This window comes from Agaricus bisporus (assembly GCF_000300575.1).
Source record: "Agaricus bisporus var. bisporus H97 unplaced genomic scaffold AGABI2scaffold_6, whole genome shotgun sequence".
Taxonomy (NCBI): Eukaryota; Fungi; Basidiomycota; class Agaricomycetes; order Agaricales; family Agaricaceae; genus Agaricus; species Agaricus bisporus.
In genome coordinates, this window is record NW_006267369.1 from 1,751,575 (window position 1) to 1,769,693 (window position 18,119).

At 46.6% G+C, this 18,119-nt stretch overlaps 5 protein-coding genes across 5 annotated transcripts; 3 read left to right on the forward strand and 2 right to left on the reverse strand.

The window, feature by feature from the left end:
• Window positions 1-232: 232 nt before the first annotated feature.
• AGABI2DRAFT_193404 (hypothetical protein) lies at window positions 233-1,658 on the forward strand. Its single transcript, XM_006462038.1, has 5 exons — window positions 233-408; window positions 635-762; window positions 870-969; window positions 1,072-1,244; window positions 1,357-1,658. Exons 1-5 carry the CDS (start codon window positions 360-362, stop codon window positions 1,453-1,455), a joined length of 549 nt encoding a protein of 182 aa, XP_006462101.1. The 5' UTR covers window positions 233-359; the 3' UTR covers window positions 1,456-1,658.
• Window positions 1,659-7,161: 5,503 nt separating this feature from the next.
• AGABI2DRAFT_118963 (hypothetical protein) lies at window positions 7,162-8,148 on the forward strand (the record flags this gene model as incomplete). Its single annotated transcript, XM_006462039.1, has 2 exons — window positions 7,162-7,200; window positions 7,264-8,148. 2 exons carry the CDS (start codon window positions 7,162-7,164, stop codon window positions 8,146-8,148), a joined length of 924 nt encoding a protein of 307 aa, XP_006462102.1.
• A 4,272-nt stretch (window positions 8,149-12,420) lies between these two features.
• AGABI2DRAFT_136941 (hypothetical protein) lies at window positions 12,421-12,739 on the reverse strand. The gene is made up of 2 exons (XM_006462040.1): window positions 12,672-12,739; window positions 12,421-12,619 (listed from the first exon to the last, which is right to left on the reverse strand). The coding sequence occupies exons 1-2, from the start codon at window positions 12,730-12,732 to the stop codon at window positions 12,522-12,524; spliced, it is 159 nt and encodes a 52-aa protein (XP_006462103.1). The 5' UTR covers window positions 12,733-12,739; the 3' UTR covers window positions 12,421-12,521.
• Window positions 12,740-14,380: 1,641 nt separating this feature from the next.
• AGABI2DRAFT_136942 (hypothetical protein) lies at window positions 14,381-15,354 on the reverse strand. Its single transcript, XM_006462041.1, has 5 exons — window positions 15,337-15,354; window positions 14,974-15,279; window positions 14,858-14,918; window positions 14,659-14,803; window positions 14,381-14,603 (listed from the first exon to the last, which is right to left on the reverse strand). Exons 1-5 carry the CDS (start codon window positions 15,337-15,339, stop codon window positions 14,582-14,584), a joined length of 537 nt encoding a protein of 178 aa, XP_006462104.1. The 5' UTR covers window positions 15,340-15,354; the 3' UTR covers window positions 14,381-14,581.
• A 124-nt stretch (window positions 15,355-15,478) lies between these two features.
• On the forward strand, window positions 15,479-17,036 carry AGABI2DRAFT_136944 (hypothetical protein). The gene is made up of 7 exons (XM_006462042.1): window positions 15,479-15,559; window positions 15,618-15,665; window positions 15,716-15,769; window positions 15,824-16,171; window positions 16,237-16,572; window positions 16,638-16,783; window positions 16,840-17,036. Exons 2-7 carry the CDS (start codon window positions 15,647-15,649, stop codon window positions 16,888-16,890), a joined length of 954 nt encoding a protein of 317 aa, XP_006462105.1. The 5' UTR covers window positions 15,479-15,559; window positions 15,618-15,646; the 3' UTR covers window positions 16,891-17,036.
• The last annotated feature ends 1,083 nt before the right edge of the window (window positions 17,037-18,119 follow it).

Consider the following 18,119-nt stretch of genomic DNA (forward strand, 5'->3'; position numbering starts at 1 on the left):
GGAGTGAATGTGGCTGAACGAACATTGATTTCGCATCCACTGCTGTGTGTGGGTTGAGACCCACAGTGCTGATAGCCACATATATCTCCGTTTAATACTGTGGCCAGCTTAGGGTTTTTCCATGTCTATTTCCTCGAAGCCGATCTTGGAGCAGTGATGATGATAGAACGTGGCGGGACGTAGATATACACTTTGAGAGCAACGGACCAGGGAAAAAGGATACTTAGGGCAGACCCTTACATATTGCATAAGCATATTATACATTGTTAGTTGATGATGGCACTCGGGTCGACGTTACACCACCTGCTTCTATCCAATTCTATCCCTGTTCTATCCCATCCTCCACTCCATCCAGTTCCATGGGTTTCAAAGAAGCAGCTGTCCTAGCACCCGTATCCTTCTTCCTAGGTAGGAGATAAGGCATCATTCTCCTCCGTGACGAACTGATACTGACTACGTCACATTTTATACTTGTCGCTGACCTCGGGTTAAACGAAACTCTTCTTTCTTCTTGCCGTCGTGCTCTTCGCCCGAATTTACCTTGGAATTCACTTCTCTATGCCCGAATTGACTTGGACTTCATTTCTCTTACGCTGGAATTGTTGCGACGCGTGCACCTATACATGACGTCTAGGTGTTCTTTTCATATGCTTTAACATAGACCATCGGATCCTGTGGGGGTCCACGGGTCTCACTGAGGAGATCATGTCGGATGGGATCCAGTTCTATGCCACGTTTTATAATGCTCCGCCTGCCATTAAAGTGAGTCGTCGTCACTGTACGCGTGGTTTCTTTTCGCATCTCCGCGCGTCCGTTCCTCGCCTTCCACGCCTGCTCGCGTCTTATCATGTTTTATTCGTTTATCTTAGGCTTTGCTACATGCAATGATTGGCATTGGTCTTACCGGTTCACTGACGAAACTCCTCAAATGGGATCCTAGTGCCTTGTTCTTCGATGGGACGAGCCTCGGTACGTCTTTTGTTTTTATTCTGTTCCGAATGCTCCCTTCCGATCTGCTGGGTATCCCGCCGGTTACTGATAAAACACCCTTTTTTGCTTTTTGGTCTTTAGTCGCTTATGTGTTTGGCATCTGCGTGTATATCACGGTTACAATCCCGTCTTTGAGAACTATTGTTAAACCTCTGGAAAGTGAGACGAATGATGCTCGGATGATGGCTTTATCGGTTTTATCCGCGGGGAATGTGATTATGATTGGGTGCATGTTGGGTGTATTATGTTTCCAGGTACGACAAAGAGCATTCATTCATCACCTTTCTATCCAAAGTCAACTGTTCTCTTGTGCTCCTCCACACTCACCATGGATCAATCTATAACTTATCTTCGTTGTTTATTTAGGCTGGCCAAGAATACGCCTCGCGATCGGAGGCTCGCGAGCTTGCTCAGGAGGAGAAAAAGAAAAAGGAAGCTGAAGCAAGTACCAAAAAAGATCAGTGATCTTTTCACCTCTTATATCTATTCGCTGGAAACGTAATCTACTTTCTTGATTCGTGTAAGATGAAAATCCTGTATCTGTCGCTATTCCTGATTTTCTGATTTCTTTTTTTATTGCTAACTTTGTACGACTGTGCTCCGTGTCGGCTCGCTTAACACCGTTAGTCCCAAAGTTGAAATTATCCGAAATCGCAATCATTGGGGACTCAATGCGGCCGATCCGGCGCTGAGTCATAAATCCGAGAGGCGTCTTTCCAGTTTATCATGCGATAAGTTTACGACCTGGGTTTAGCGTCTCTTCTTGGTTATATGACCTTCGTTGTTTGGAGACTTTCTAATTCTTCGTTCAGGAGTTGCCACCGCTAGAACCAGAACTCAACTCATCACATTTTGGTGGGAGGCTTACGTTGGCGAGGGTGGATCGCCAGATTTGCTGTCCCTATCAGTCCCTTTCGAAAATCGCGTTCAATCCTGCGAAAATGCTGAAGAGGCACAAGCGGGCTTCTAGCTGAAGTATTTTTATGTCTTTCTGCCATCTGGTCTAAGATTAAAGCTGGAAGTTCCAAAAATCTGACCATTTAGGAAATGATCTGCAGCTTGCATACGAGCATTTCTATTCTACCCTGCTCCTCCCCCACGCCAGTAGTGGCTCCCGTGTTCTCCACCAACTCATTTTTACATCTTTGCCCTTGTGATTGTGGATGCGTGGGTTCGTCATAACAATTGTTTAACAGCTAACACTGCTTCGATCTCTCGAGAAGAATGAAAATTTCTTGATCAGAGCGATGACAGGCAGCGACCAAGGAAAATAGTTTTCAATAACAGAAGGTTCTCGGTCGACTATACTCGCTTCTGTCAATAGGTCAGAAGAGAAAAGAGTATTAAAGTCTCACGCGAGTTCTCAGACGATAGATACCCTGATCAGGGAGAACCTAACTGGAAAAGAACAATGACGGGTTTCTTTTTCTGATGGGAAGCAGATGGTAAGTCACTTTACACATGTCCCTCTTCATCACCACCATCAGTCTGCTCACCTTCTCTATGCAACCGAGGTTTCGACCAGAAGCGCGTATTGTTCTGTTCGGGACTCTTCGTCCCTTTTTTTCTCAGGGAATGTCAAATCAATTGATGATCAACGTGCGCTGAGTCTGAATCCTACTACTTTTTTTTAATCTATCTCACCTATCTAGCTTGTATCCTGGGAGCAGAAATGCCTTATGTCCGTGATCGTGAACATCGACACTGACGATGCCATTCCTGTCTGTCTTCGGTTGGTGATGCTACTCCATCAAAAGTCGTTAACCCTTTCGGATTGTGTCTCCCCTTCTCTGGTGTCACGTATGCTGAAAGGTCACTTGGCGAAGTCTCTTGGGGCGAAGCAAACCTCTGGGAACGTGCCGCCACGAAGGAAAAGAGGCTCGCCGAGAGTGCTGCGCACTCGGCCTTATCCCATCGTACTGTGCCTTTTTTATTCTTCGAGGCTTCTGGGGGGCGGCGGCGGCGGCAAGCGAAGCATGCCTCCTGAACCAAACACCGCTTATTCATCCTATCAAACCCATCGTGGCCGAATGGGCTATTTCCAGAAAGAGGTCTTCTTGAGATTCTGGTGGAATCCGCTCATGAAAATGTGGGCTGATAACTGTCTCCTCCTCTCATTGGGCCTATGCGGTGCTTTCACCTGAAGACAAGGGATGTGCGTCGTACTGATTCTTTTGGCGTGTTGCGATGCTATTCAGGGCCAGAACCATATATACTTATCGCACAACGACGAGTAGCTTGTCAGACTACTCGGCCTGATAGAAGGCTGACTTGGCCGTTGCTAAATGCTTTTTTGAAGAACTGATGTCCCGGTACTTAGCAAAGAAGCTAGGGATTGATTCCTGTGGCTACAGGCTCTCAGATTTCACTTTCATCAGATTATTGGGGTTGCACAACAGGGCGAGAGAAGCTCTCTAGTTATAACTTCTCAGACACGGTCACACGACAGATGTCTTTCAAGTCTTCCAAGACACTGATTGACTGGAAGTTATTACAATCAAGATAAAAAAGCTATTTTTCCCTCTTTCCCTCTGCGGACGAGACGAGTATCTCCTCCGTAAGATAGCGCGCGGATAGTGGTCTCGATTGTGTACCGTTCGCGAAGAGTCTTTTTGGTCCTGGGAATCCGTTCAAGGATAAAAATGTAGGCTGAATTGTCCATTGTAAGTCTTGTCTGGTTGATTATCCGAATTGGCACCATTACATCATTGCTGCGTTGTAGTTCGACTAAGCTTGTTCCGAGAACCTCTGTAGAGCGCCACAAGAAAACACGACCTACGTCTTTCGAGCCTTTAGGAGTGGGTCCGTTCGAAGACCGATACAAAAGAAGCCAGGACTCCCCTTCTTTCGAATCCTCTTCCCTTGTGACACATATTTTCCACTTAAAGTGGCCTCTGGAGAATTTATAATCATGTGGGCTATACGAAAATAGCTCTGCCTCTTCTCTCAAGGGGGGGACATGGATTTTCAATCACCGCGCAGCGAACCACCCACGGGTGCAACAATGGTGGTGTAAAAGAAGTTGATCATACAGGTGGTTTATCCCACTACGATGGATCCCTTCGTGAACCCAAAGGTATGGACTGGGATATTTTAAGATGTACGGGGTACTGTAACCGAGACTTAAGTCAGATATTATACTTAAACATGTTTTCAGTAGCCCGTAAGGCGGGAATTGATCCAGTGTTTTTAAACCCCGTGCAGGGAAGCACATACAAGAGAGAATTCATGTCCTTTTTGTGGGGTGATGAGACGGAGACCTGCATTTGTTCGCTGATCTCTCGCTTGGGATGTGGGAATTTCGGAGTGCCCCGTTTCTTTATTTGTTTTCCTCTACCGAAGTTCACTCGTTCTGAAAGAAGAGTCACGTACTCGTTTAAATATATGACGACGACCGCATTAAACATGATGCTATCGAGTACCCGCGGTTCATATATTTGGAGTTCAAAAGTTCAATTGCATCAGTCGAGGCTCTGTCGCCGTTTATAACTCATTTTGGGAGTTCAACGCCAAACTCCACAAAGTTTTGTCTGGGTTTCCCTGCCAATTGCTTGAGTAACGTACTCCCCGTGAGATAAATTATCTGGACAGCCTTCGGGCTTAAGCCAAAGGGACCTGACCGAACACTTTGTATCGACCCTTATGGTAAAATAGTCGGTGATGCCACAGCAGTACCTATGATATAAATCCCATCGTCGGAATAATGGCCTTTATTGCCGAGGACCCATCATCATAAAATTGAAAATATATATTGTGCAACATTGACTCCGAAACCATCACTATGGATGCGGAGGGAAGCATGGTTACTGAACGCTTACACGTGTGTTATTGAGTTTTTTTTTTGTTTCCTGGACGCGGCAAGTCCCTGCAGTTCTTGTCCCCCCGTCATGAAACCACTTAATAGAGTTTTGGTAAGGAAAGATCTGTTTGACGTCGACTATCATATCGTTTTGACATTTTGAAGGAAGCACAATTAATCGACTCCGATAACTAAATGATACCCTGAGTCGTAAAAGTTGTTGTTGCTATTTCTTCTTTCTTTCGTATAAACCATGTGGTGTAAAGTTACTTCTTTTCCATGGTATATTCATTGAGTTATTCCTTACCAATGACTACTAACTACCGTTGGAATAACTTTCCCGCCACTCCATTGAACCCACTCTTCAATTTCTGGCAGCTGTGTGATAATATCAAGACCGAATTTACCGCCGACGGATAGGGTACAGGTGGCAATTTCCGATAAGAATTTTCCTTTTCTTTTTTCTTTTTCCGACGTGGGATGACAACGGACCAGGTCAGATCTTTTTCGCTTCCCTTGATAAAATAAATTAGTAAGTTACGAATCATCATCAAGAGTTCCAGAAGCCGGCGGCACAAAGTAATGGCACACTTAACCACGGCCGTCCTTGAATACGCGGTATTTTTAAAGTGATACAATTTTGTACTATGACCGCGGCATGGCATTATGGAGCAGGGAGGGGGATTCTAGATGTAAATCTTTCTATGGGTAACGCCCGCACGCCTGTCATTCACATGACAGGTAGTGCTACACTTCCAGAAATAAGACAGAAACACCAAAAAAAAAAACCGCAATCATCCGACGTTCCAGTAATTCCGAGTGGAACCCGAGCGGTAGGTTCCGCCCATTTCCATTTTGAGTGATGATACAAAGTAGGATGAGGGGCGGCATTTGGAGTCTCCGAGAACTATGGGGCATCACTACATATAACAGCTTAGTGTCGACCACCGACTGGCCCGCGTGAAACCTCCGAAAAATTGGATCAATTCAACATGACCAACTCAATTAGAAAAAATTGCGTTGAGCGCCCCCTCTTCCTATAGATTTGGGGGCGCTGGGAGCACTTCAGCCGAGACTTGATCTGTAAAATTTGTATTGTCTACCATGTTAATTTAGTGTGGCTCGATTATACTGTATGATGTGGGTGATCGATCGAATGCATACGCCAGGGTGAGATCAATCATATAGAACGTCGATGTTATGGGAGGAACGTTTCGAAGCGTCTGCCACAAGGGGACCGAACAAAGAATCAATCAGAATGTGTTTACACCTTGATGAGCTGAGCGACTTGCGTACTACGAGGACGAGGAAAATGCAGCAGGACGGCGGTGATAGCCAACAGCCAAGTAGTAGATAACCCCTAGCCAAGATTTTTGTTATATTTGATTGATGAGACAACAGCGTAGTAGTCAAAGGATTGGGAGGGCCATATCCCACTGATATCCCTGGCAACAATGAGATTTCCAATGGAAATCAGAAAGAAACACTATCCAGGTGTGTACGGGACCCTCCTATTCGCATATGGTATTTATTCTCTACAACACAAGAACAGCCTTTATCGGCGGATGAGGGTCTGATTTGGGCGAGTCCCTAAAACCAAATTTAGAGATAATGCCCATCATGTGCGGCCGTGATAAAGCCTTGGACGGACGAGGTAGATCAAGGGTAGTCAATATGCAGCATCGCATCGCCCAAGCGAATTGATGCTAAGGCGGTCTGGGATGTTCTAAGGCGGCCAAATTCCTCTACAGGGTCATGTCTGTAGAGAGTCGGGCAGGGTAAGGAAGGGACGCGGTAGAAAGGGAGAGCAGGCGTGAGGCATGATATAGCTATGTATAGAAGGAAATTTTTTTTCTTTGCGGAAGGGAGTTGTAACAAGGAGCGGGAGTTGTGTGGGTTCAGAGTGAAAAGTACCGACGATGAACGAGAAAAAAAAAGAGGTCGATTGTTCCCAGAAAAGAGAACAAGGCCATATCGGGCAACCTCCCACAATCCTCGTGCTTCTTTCTCCCAGGTTGAGTCAACGGCGCTGCCGTATCCTATCCCCTCTCTTGGAACAATGGGGCGAGAACAATGCCCGCAGCGGGTCGGCTGTGTGGGTGGCGGGCTAGAGTCTAAGGGCGGGCAGAAAGCGGGCGGGGAAGCGAATGGGGCTTGTGCGTCTGGACGAGACGGATTTGGGCATTTGACTCGTCCTTAGCCTTGGTCCTGGGAGTCTGGGACCACCGTGACGTGACTGCAGTCACAATGGATTGATGGTACCAGACAGATCCATCGGGGAGATCCAGATTGCGCGATCCAGATGCGAGGGGGAATATAAGAGGAATGCTTCCGCCAACATAACCCTCGACTCAACTCGCTCCCTCTTCGAAATGGATACTGACTGGTGCCTCACTTGCAACAAACGTGTCGTACGTGCCCGACGTCCTCTCTCGTCCTAAGTTGCTTTCGCTGACTCTCTCCCCTCTTTCCAGGACGGTGCTCGTCTCTACTGCTCGCACGAGTGCCAATATGGCCCTGGCCCTTCCACCCACCGTCGCTCTTTCCCCCGTCCCACAGAACCCTTCTACCGTGCTTATCTAGATGACGAGGGCAAAGGCTGCGAGAGACTTTTGCTGGAAGACGATTCGAACGACTCTTACAGCGTTGAAGCTGTCTCTAGGACCGATTGGGCAGGACGAGGGTTTTCGGGCATCCGCGCCTGGGCTGCTGAGATCCCTCTCGGAGCCCAGCCAGACGATCAAGAACCAGTTTCTGCCTCCTCCGATGACTCCTCGTCTATCAGTTCGACATCCAGCACAAGTTCCATCTATCGGGCACCGAACCTCGTACGACCCTCCCGCCCCCTCCCTCCATCGCTCACAATGTCGAAATCAGACTTTTCCATTACCACTCCCCCACGGCCTATTCTCAAACTCCACAATCACCTCGCAGCTCTCTCTCCCAGTGGCTCCCAAGGGAGCACAGCGAGAACATCCGTCGCCTCTGATGATTCACTGCCCACCCCCGTCTCGGCGCCCTTCTCAGCCCTCCCAGGCAGACCATTCCCTTCCATCTCAGATGCTCGAGCATCCGACCTCGCCGCCTGTACTCAGCTCAATACGTATGGGCTGCCTCCCGCTACCTCTTCACCACAAGAAATCAAATTCCCCATGCGACCCCGCCTTCCCATTACCCCTGGGGTTTTATCCTTCCCTCAATCATCCGTGAATGACTTTGAAACGTCCCCACCTTTTTGGGCGACGAAATCGAAGGTCGCCCGATATGCGACCCAAGCTGCTACACCACATTATCGTAGCGGCGTCCGCAAGGACTCTGAGGCATCTCGGGGCCGTCGAGCTACCCGCGTTGCTGCATAGAGCTTTTGTTTTTGTTTTTGTTGTTGTTTCCTCCTTCGCTCTCAAAAAAGTCTGCTTGCCGCATACTTCGACTTTGTTACGATTTTCTTTTGGCCGCCGCCACATTTTCCCCCCTCCCTCTTATTATCTTTCGGCCTGGTTCAGGTCCACAAACAACTATTTCGTATCTCTACCATCTCACTCGTGCATACAAGCTTCACTCACTCTCAACTCGCATATTCACTGCTCTCTCATTGTTATAGTCATGCCTTTCCTTTATACCGATGATGTTGTTTATTTTGTTTTCTCTGTACCTGCACCATTCATATATCCATAGACAAACATGCACTGGGACTTTTGCTAAATACTGCTATAAAAGACGGTGTGACCCTGAGGACGGATAAGTGAGTGGATTGAGTCGGGAGCGAAGGACCGCCACATGGGGTAACCTAGGATGAGCGATATCAGCCTGGTCTAGATCGGTCTTGAAAAGAGGACTGACTTCTGAATCTGAAAGATGGGGGTGGAGGAGGACAACGAGATAGCGGGCATCAGTGTTCTCCCTCGGGCACGGCAAGTTTGCTCTCCTGCTCGCCTTGACAACTTTACTCGAACGTTTGCTCTTTCGGAGGGTGTTCGACCACTAAGGAAACGTAATAAAGTCTTCTTTCCCGCCGTCCATCCCCATCATCGTATCTACTACTATGTACACATTACACCCCGACCGTTCAAATAAACAAAGCTTGTCGTCCTTCCAGAAATGACCCTTCACTTCACAAAATTGAAAAGCCGCGTCGCACGCACTCCACAATAAATGCCTGCCCAGCAACGGCGACCTTGCACGTTCTCTTCCTGTGCTTCTAGCGAAGGGAGCGGGATCACTCTTGTCTAGACCTTTCCACACTTGAATTTTGCCACCGCAGTGGCATTCAATCATCTCTTCGCCTCGTGGTCTTCCCCGATACACCCGCAGAGTAGGTTCTTTAACCGCAGTTCAACCTTCAGAATACGAGAATCGCATCTTTTCATCGCGCACTGGCCTACTTGCCGGTTTCTTCTCTTGGCTTCTCTCTGGCTAAACGATTAGACTGTCTTCAGTCCACGATGCAAATGTAACGCGACAGTCTTTCTCCCCTTGACCTGTCACTCCATTTGCCCCTCTCGTCTCCCATTGACTTGCCACCCCAGAGTCTCTTCCAGGCTCCTTCACCCTAAAAAATTTTATCTGAAGTTTGAACGAACATGTTCTCTAACAGCGTCTAACAGCCTGTGTCATTCCCGAGCTTCCTTGACTTTTCATGGGACAACTCAGTTTTTTCCCGGAAGCAATCTGTTTTCTTCAATCGCACGTCCCTTCTTTTAACTACAAAATTTATTTATGACGCTACATTGACGCAACGCCTATGCGTCCGTATTCCCCATCGAGCTCTCTCTCTCTTGTGCCCCTGCAAGGGCTTTATACTTTTTCGTTTCCCCTAACCAACAAGAGACAAGTATTCAAATTTGGCGCTGTTTGAACCCTTAGCCAATTGCATGACACGTCTTGCACAGTTTCCCCCCACTGAGCATGAAATTGAATACTGAACTGATCGTGACAAATCTTTTTACCTTTTGCAAACGGGGATCTCATCTTTTTTTTTATTTATTTATCGCCCTGCCCTGCCCTTTTGAAATGTCCCGCCCCTTCCTTAACCATTTTTTTTAAACTGACAGGTTTCATTCCTCGTTGACTGAATTGCCTTTTTTCAACAGGTCAGATCTTCCCGTAACTTTATGCGAATTGAACGGAATTTATGAACGTCAAATATGACGACATGGCTACAGAGCTAACTGTTCAGGGAGAACTTGATCATGAAGAGTCTACCTTTCCAGGAGAACGTCAGTCCACCGTGAAACCCTGACCAAAAATGTCTCCCGGTTACTTATCGCACACGCGAACGTGATGTGATGGTCGCAGGACACGCCCTTTCAAGGTAACTGGTGAGTCGATTCATACCAATTTATCATTTCTAATCGAGGACTAGTACGTTGTCAACGCCTTCAACTTTATTGACACGTCGAGCTTTTGCAAATGTGTCGAGTATACGCAAAGAAGAGTCGGATCTTGCGCAATGTGTCGGGTATACGCAACAAAAAAAGTCGGATCTTACACTTGTTCAGTCGAGTGTTTTTTACTGCTGCCGGCACTTGGTTGTGGGAACCCTGACATCGTATTCAAAACGCCAAGAGCGTATTGGGTCGTTCAACCTTGATATGTCTGGGAATCAAATTGCATAGCCTGACGTTCTCCACTTTGGCTTGTTTTTCTGGAATTTTTCTCCATCAAGGTTGAGATCTCCATTTCTCCGATCCTTATCATGTCATATTTTTTTTTTCTCTTCGTGTTGCGATCATTTTGTCGCCGTTTAAAGATTTCCGAAAGGATTGACGGGGAGCATTTTACATCAACTTACGTTCATCGTGAAACTGAAGCGTCGATTGCCAACTAGAATCGCGTTCAAAAATATCTCATGTGATGATTGATTAGTCAATTCTCGAGTTGGTGATAGTTGGAATATAGCCAAGTAATGAAAGTATGGTTTCTTCACCAACGTGCCTGGAAGCGACTATCTAACCATCTTGGCAATGTACTTGGGACTATCCTTTAGGATTTGTGGCTGTAGTGACTGATGGTAATCTTAGAGGGAAGCAAATCGATTGGTTGAACCGAGAAAGAGATAAACTGGTCCGATGAGTTCTTCGGTTGTGCTTCGCGCTTACGCTCAAATCAATATACCATTTGTATATGCAGTACACACATATCTCGTCAGATTGCCACTGATAAATTGGTAGTTATCCAACCCATCATACGCCACCATATGACTATGATCTATCTCCTTTTCTGTTTCCTATTCGATTAAGCGACCCTGTAAGAGTGCACACACTTGAGATTCAGGTTTTGGAGAAACTAAATCTGGGACTCCATTGTTCTTGTTTAACTAGTCGATATTTGGGTGGAATTCCGAGTTTGATGATGATAACGCCGAGAAGTTGAAATAAAAAATTAGAATTAAAAAATATATGAATACCGGGACCGTGCTATCATACTGTATTAGTATTTATTAGCTTCCTCTATTTTTGTACAAGGTGGCCATGTGAATTTTTTTCAGGTTTTTTTGACGAGGCAACAATTTGCATTGCCACCCCACTCTCCCTAAAAATTACCCAAGGAGGTATGTTCGAAAGGTTGATTCCGTAAAAATCGCGTCCCGGCAACTCTTCAAATTTGAATTTTCTTTAAACATTACCGTTCCGATCGTAAAAAAAAAACAGTGGACCCAAGAGTGGACCCCTGGCCGTGTGAAATCTAAATCATAGTCTCTTCCAATGGCCAAACAACTGTTTGCTGGATTCCACTTATCATCCTACTAACACACGAGACCGTCGCACATTGGGTTTCCAGTGGGATAACGCCTATCATTGCTGGCCGCAAGTCAACAGGCAGGTCGCAATTGATACCCACTGATCAGATAATTCACTGTTTTCAAGTGGGATCGGAACTATGGTATACCCAGCGACGACCAAGCCACCCAATTGTTGTTTTTTTTTTCGAATTCTTAATTTGGCTACTTGGCTATCCCGCAATGTGTACTTGCCCCCTGATCTCTTCCGAAACGAATGATCATGATCGTTGATAAAGTTGGTATCATCCATTTGTGGTTGATTCATTTCAATCAAATTAGTTTGTTGCTGACCTTTCGACAATTACTAAGACCAGTAGCCGACTCAACCCATGACTCTAGGCACTGGGGGGCCGGGGAAAGGGGGACAGAGAACCTGGGTGAGCCCAACGGTGCGTCTCATTATTCGAACTCAAAATTTTGATGATGCATATACCATGGCATGAGATAGATTCTTCTTTCGGAGTCATATGCACCACAATCAACAAAGTTGCTCTTTCGTGGACCGCTTTAACGACGACGACATGGATACCTCTCGCCATGACGCGTGACGCATGACACTTGTCAATAGCAAGGTTTAAAAGGCTGAGGCGGTAGTACGAAGGTTAGTGACGATACGGTGTGACCATTTCACAATGAAGTTGATCATGAGTTATAAGATTGAATGCCCAAACAGTGGCAGCCCCTAGTCCGTCGGAACCGTAGACCTCCCCAATATGTCACTTGCCCATTTGCTCTTTCGACAGTCGATTAAAGTTACTGTGTGCCCTTCTGAGTTTAATCTCCATCGACCCGCGAATGTCAAATATCGTGGCCCCTGAGTTTGACATGTGTTGGTTCGTGATATTGACAGGATCGCCCAACTTCGCATCATCCTCGCTGCCATTCAGTATTTCAATGCTCAAGCGCTCATCAGTTGCTAACCTTTTTTGTAGTTCATTTAGGATTGACGGATTATACGAGGTGTTGGAGCTCTGGGTGTCTCGCAACCAACATCTTGATTTTTCCCAGTGGCACTCGTTCTTGGCGTCGCCACCAGGAGATTAAGCAAAGTTGAGATTCTTTTCCAACAATTCTCAACGTGTATTGAATAATAACGCTTAGCGCTATACAAACGCTTGCGTGAGTGCGTCGCGTACGCATAATTTCGCTGCTTTTTGATCATCACCAATCGGTTAAAGACCCTACGGGTATGATGTTTTCCCCGCTTATCTTTCTCTTCTTTTTTTAAAACATGCGCTTCTTTTTTGCTAACCCTGTATCGCCCAAAAAGATAACAGCGGATGCCGTAAACAGCCAACGATGTCATTTCACAGCTGTAATACATTCAAGGGACAAATCGTCGAGTCAAATCAACGGCTTATTTCCTTTCGTTCTAGTAGCGATTTTCAGCGTCGTTTGCCTCCCTCCTATCAGTTTAGCGTACGATCGACTCAAGCCTAAATTACAAATCTCTTCGACACCTTGGAAATCCGGTGTCCTTTCCTCCGCATTGACTCAACCGGATTTGTCGACGCGACCGACGTCACGGCCGCCTCTGCGCAGCATCAAAAAATCTCGTTATCCCTCTGGCTAAGGTCCCACTCTGTTTCTATTGTGTGACATTAATCATAACATTTAGATTTGATTTGATGAAAAGGTAAGGACATCGTATGTCGTACTATCAGCTGACCTCGCGTCTGTCAAAAAATTATGTTGATCATGAGGTATATATTGAAGTTGTTTGACAGGTCGTTGGGGCGTACTAATAGAATTCGCGTGGATGGCTTAGAAAGAGAACTTGCCGTTATATCTGGACCGTCTCGAAAGTCCATGCCCCAAAATATCGGTGTTTTGGCCATTAACTCGGGAAGACCTCAACGCAAGTGCGCTGATAGTGATACAAGACCGATGTGTTGGATACAATAGGCACCACTCGTCTCTTGGCTTTACTTAAGTTGGTGATACTTCTTGGGCTTTTGAAAATGGGTGGCGTTCAAAAAATGTCAAGAGTGTTTTTTCTTTTCTTGTTTGACTTCAACCAGAAGTCATTGCCACCATCCACCGCCACAAAATTGTCATTAGTATTATGATGATGAGGACGATAGTAGCCTAGCTGCAAATTCCGTCATACTTCCTGAAACCCGACAAGCAAGGACCGTCTAACTCAACTGGCTTAACGCCGCGAGCCTCCTTGCACGTACTACATAAGTTAGTAGATCCCCAGCACATGCAGTGCCTTTTAGTCAACAGCTCTTTCGTGAAACCAAACCTAAACACTCAAGTTCCGAAAATCAAGGGAGTAGTCTGCTTCTATGTTCTGGAATGGATCAAAATTAAATAGATCATCCATTCTCCCTCGCAACCGTAAAAGGTGACCTAAGAATGACCTAAGTGGCAAAACAATGCAAACTCTGGTACGGCTCCACACTGGGTATGTTTTCTCTGGGTTAAACGAAAATTAAATGCCGGTCTCTGTTCAGGGATGGACCCATAAAATTCACCGAGAAGTGAAAATAGGGACGACGTGTCCATGTCATGTATAACGAAATGTTATATCCATAACCTTTCAAGTTCCGGTCCCGAGAGGTTCTTTTTTAAAACATTCAATTACATGGTTTCGGATCCAACATTCAGGATGCAGTCCCTGCACATTTTCGACTAGAACTACTTGTTCGTCGGAATATGAAGGCATTAAGGGTAAAGTTGTTCGCTAAGTTTATACTAGGATATGTATAGTTGAAGATATCCTTATCTTTGGTTTTAGACTTGCTTCATTGGACGTAAACGCCAAGAAGAGTCGAACGTCATCACCCTTGAAAAGCTCTAGAAACGAGGTGCAGCGAAATTATCGCATTAGTGATGATGGCACATCCGCATGCGATTTCGTACATTATTATGATCACAGTATTTACACATGTCAATGGATGAAGTGTGGCAACAGAGGAGGTGGGTACTCTACGTTAACATGACCGTGCGGCTTTCCCTGAGCAGTGAGCGAGGTGAGCCTCAATTTTGTAACAAGATCCTGTGGTCTATTGTGGGGGAGGTTGGAACCTAATTTTAGAAGATAAGTATTCAGGATAAGAGCGGGCATTAAGAAGGTGTATACCCGGGAGGAGGACCACCAAAGCCTGGAGGGGGTGGGGGGAACGGCATGCCCTGCGGGAAACCAGGAGGTCTGAACCCTGGAGGAGGACCAGGCATACCAGGAGGGGCAAACGGCATCGGTGGCCTTGCGAGAGGTGGAGCACCCACTAGATTGGACAGAAGTCAACGTCAGTCGCTCTCAATTGATTCTGGAAACATACTCGGCGGCATCATGCCCATCCCGCGTCCTGCAGGCATACCACGGCCAGGGCCACCCGGGAGCTGAAGATATGGATCAATACACGATCAGTAATTGGATCAAGTGATCGGGACACACATTATTTGCTTTCTTATCTTCATCCACAACAGGAGGAGGACCTTCTACGCTTATGCTGACGACAGTTTCGCCTCGCAGGATGACCAGACCAAGTGTGCGCTTCATCTCTTGCTCTGGGGCTGTTTCTTCGCCAGCCTTTTTTTTAGGACGAACTCTCCTAAATTCTTCGCAATCGGCGAGGACGAGGTTCATGTGACGGTCAAACGCAAGCATTTGTCCAGTCAATGCGCGTCCATCATTAATCGTTACTTTCAGCCGCCAGTTGATGAGGGCGAGCATTTTTCCGCCTTTTGATTTTGGAGGAGGCTGTTAGGATAAACATCAGGAGGGGTCAGAGGGCGCGGTGGGGACAGAAAGACTGACCATGGTGTGCGGTGTGTTGAGCAGCAGGCTACACGCGATTGCCGCATCAGGTGCAATGGCATCCAAACACGCACAAACTGCGCACCCATATGCAACCCCCTCAATGATTACTCACCCACCGCAACCCATGGCCGTATAAAATAAACTTCAGACATGTCCCGGTCCGCATAACCTTCACACGGAACCATGTCTTTCGACGGAAACAAGTTGTGCCAGCTTTTAGGTAGCGTATATCTCTTGTTCAACATTTTAGTGCTGATACTTAAACCTTTTCAAATTAGGTATAAAAATACCCATTGTGAGCGCGGCGATGGCCGGTGTATCGATGGGTGAGCCTTATTGCAAATGCAAACTTCGTGATATTGAATATCTTCTTTAGGTTCCCTCGCCGCCGAGGTCACACTCGCTGGTGGTTTTGGTTTTATAGGCACTGGTAATTCGGGATTCTGTATACCGACAAGTTAGTATGAAATGATGTGTCTTGCAGCGTCCACCTCGACAGACTCGTACAATTCATTCAAGGGAGAAATCGCATCAGCTCGTGAACTCTTAGGGACGACCGCGGGTTTGCCTCTGCCGATCGGGGTCGGTTTCCTCGGCTGGCTCCTCGACAAAGATGAAGAAGGAGGTAAACGTCTCCTGATGGCAGCGTTGGACGAACCCGTAAAATCTGTTTGGTTCTCTTTCGGTCAGGACTTGGAAAAGTGGATCAAATTCGTCAGGGATTACGATGCAGCCAACAACAGGAAAACGATCATCATCGTTCAATTAAGCACTGTTGCGAAGATTCAGGTTGCCATACGCGATTGGAAAGTTGATATCGTCGTTGCTCAAGGTTCCATGTCCCCTGCATTTCTATCCCATGACTAAATATCACTAATATCTATCCTTCCCTACCAGGCAATGAGGCAGGTGGTCACGGTTATACTAGCTCTCCACCCGTCAAGGTTCTTGTATCATCGGTTCTACCCCTAGCTACGGACGGCGGGCCTCTCATACTTGGCGCTGGCGGTGTCGCAACAGGAACACAGGTGGCGGAACTTCTAAAGCTAGGAGTCTCCGGCGTAGTCCTTGGCACACGTTTCAGCCTGACCCCCGAGAGTCGGCTCGGTGAGCCTCAGAAGAAGGCATTGTTATCCGCTGGACCAAATCTGTCGGTCAGATCAATGGCATTCGACGAGGTAAGAAATACTATGGGCTGGCCCAGAGGTGTTGATGGTAGAGGCATACGTACCGGTTAGTATCAGGCCAATTGTCAGCCACGTATTGAGGAGCTCTGATTCTGACATACCGATACGTAGTGAGCGTGGATGATTATGAAAGGGGTGATGATATCAGTGTTTTGCGCGCTAAGCTTCAAGATAGCCAGAAGAGTGGTGATATGAGTCGCGCAGTTATCTGGGCTGGTACTGGCTACTCCTTAGTGAAAGAGCTGAAGCCGGCGAAGGTTCGTTCTCGTGTCCGCATTGATTGTGTCGAATGCTGATGTTCTTTACCGTAAAGGAGGTCGTTGAAGAACTGCGTCGGGAGTGCCTCGCTCATCTCAAGAACTAATTCAATAAATTTTAACTCCCCACACGCATGGGCCGCATGGGTAACCTAATGTAATGTTTGATGTATCCTGCGCCTTTAGCGGTACTCGTTACCGAAACTCCACACACATGTTCAAGAAGTCCACGGTCCCAATTCAAGAAATATTCAGGCAATAAGCATGGCTGATGTTTCTCAACATTCGAACATTCTGATGCCAGATAGCTCCAACTCCAACCACGCTGTAGCCACACACTATTCGACCGCGCTTAGGGTACCTTATCTCAACTCTTTCCAACGTCATGCCACTCCTTATCACTAAAGCCTACGCATCGACCTCACGCCGCAGAAGCCAGCTCATGATCGCACCCACTTTATCTGACATTTCGCAGCCGAGCATATTAAGCAGCCACTCCTTTTCTTCTTAGCTCCGTTTTACAACTCAACTTACTCTGGTTCACGACGAAGTTCCTCCTTCTTCTACTCTAAGGTATACTCATACTATCTAATACCCGTGTATTTAGGTCAGGCCGTGTTATAGCCGTGGCTCAGCGGTCATCCATCACAGTTTTGCTTTGGAAACAGCGATAAGGAGACATGGTTGCAGCTTTTGGATTCACTGTAAAGTCCCCTTGTAAAGTAGCGACCTAAGGACGCACGTATACCAGTTCCTCTTCGTCTATCAAATTTATCGAGTCTGACGACCGACCAGCTCGCCATATAGGTTATGTTAAGCGGTGCTCCAGGTGAAGATACCTATGAACTCAGCGAACTCTCAATATCGATCGATCTTGAGGTCTATGGACCGAGCTGCGGTAAATGATCACTCTCCACTACACGAATCATTGGCGGGGCGCTTGTACGGTGATACGCAATACACGTTGTGCCAAGACATTGCAATGCTCTGCGTAACCGGCCGTGACGGGTCAAGCCTTCGTCCTAGGGTTCATCTATGTCAATACTATCTACTCTTATGGACAGGCTTCTCCATCTCCAACGGGTAAAATAGTTGATGCAGGCTGCACCTTGTCATCAGGTTCCATCAAAGATACATAATATTAGTAGGTCGATCTAGACACCGGAAGTGAAGTATGCGAGTGATGATCACCTTTATGGATTATTAATAGCCATCATCGGAGGAGATACGCATAGTATCTGGCGAAAGATTTCAATAAGCTTATTGATGATGGTGGATACTCGGTACTACTACTTGTTACATCAAAGAAATCAAAAGAGAAGGAATCAATATCGAT

Coding starts and splice junctions, on each gene's coding strand:
- AGABI2DRAFT_136941 (XM_006462040.1), bottom strand. CDS start 12,732: ATGATCAAAAAGCAGCGAAATTATGCGTACGCGACGCACTCACGCAAG. Junction 12,620..12,671: donor ACGCAAGCGTTTGTATAGCG/CTAAGCGTTATT, acceptor AAGAATCTCAAC/TTTGCTTAATCTCCTGGTGG.
- AGABI2DRAFT_193404 (XM_006462038.1), top strand. CDS start 360: ATGGGTTTCAAAGAAGCAGCTGTCCTAGCACCCGTATCCTTCTTCCTA. Junction 409..634: donor ACCCGTATCCTTCTTCCTAG/GTAGGAGATAAG, acceptor CATGACGTCTAG/GTGTTCTTTTCATATGCTTT. Junction 1,245..1,356: donor TGGGTGTATTATGTTTCCAG/GTACGACAAAGA, acceptor TTGTTTATTTAG/GCTGGCCAAGAATACGCCTC.
- AGABI2DRAFT_136942 (XM_006462041.1), bottom strand. Junction 14,919..14,973: donor AAGATAAGAAAGCAAATAAT/GTGTGTCCCGAT, acceptor CCATATCTTCAG/CTCCCGGGTGGCCCTGGCCG. Junction 14,604..14,658: donor TTTGGTGGTCCTCCTCCCGG/GTATACACCTTC, acceptor TTCTAAAATTAG/GTTCCAACCTCCCCCACAAT.
- AGABI2DRAFT_136944 (XM_006462042.1), top strand. Junction 16,172..16,236: donor TGATATCGTCGTTGCTCAAG/GTTCCATGTCCC, acceptor CTTCCCTACCAG/GCAATGAGGCAGGTGGTCAC. Junction 16,573..16,637: donor TGGTAGAGGCATACGTACCG/GTTAGTATCAGG, acceptor ACCGATACGTAG/TGAGCGTGGATGATTATGAA.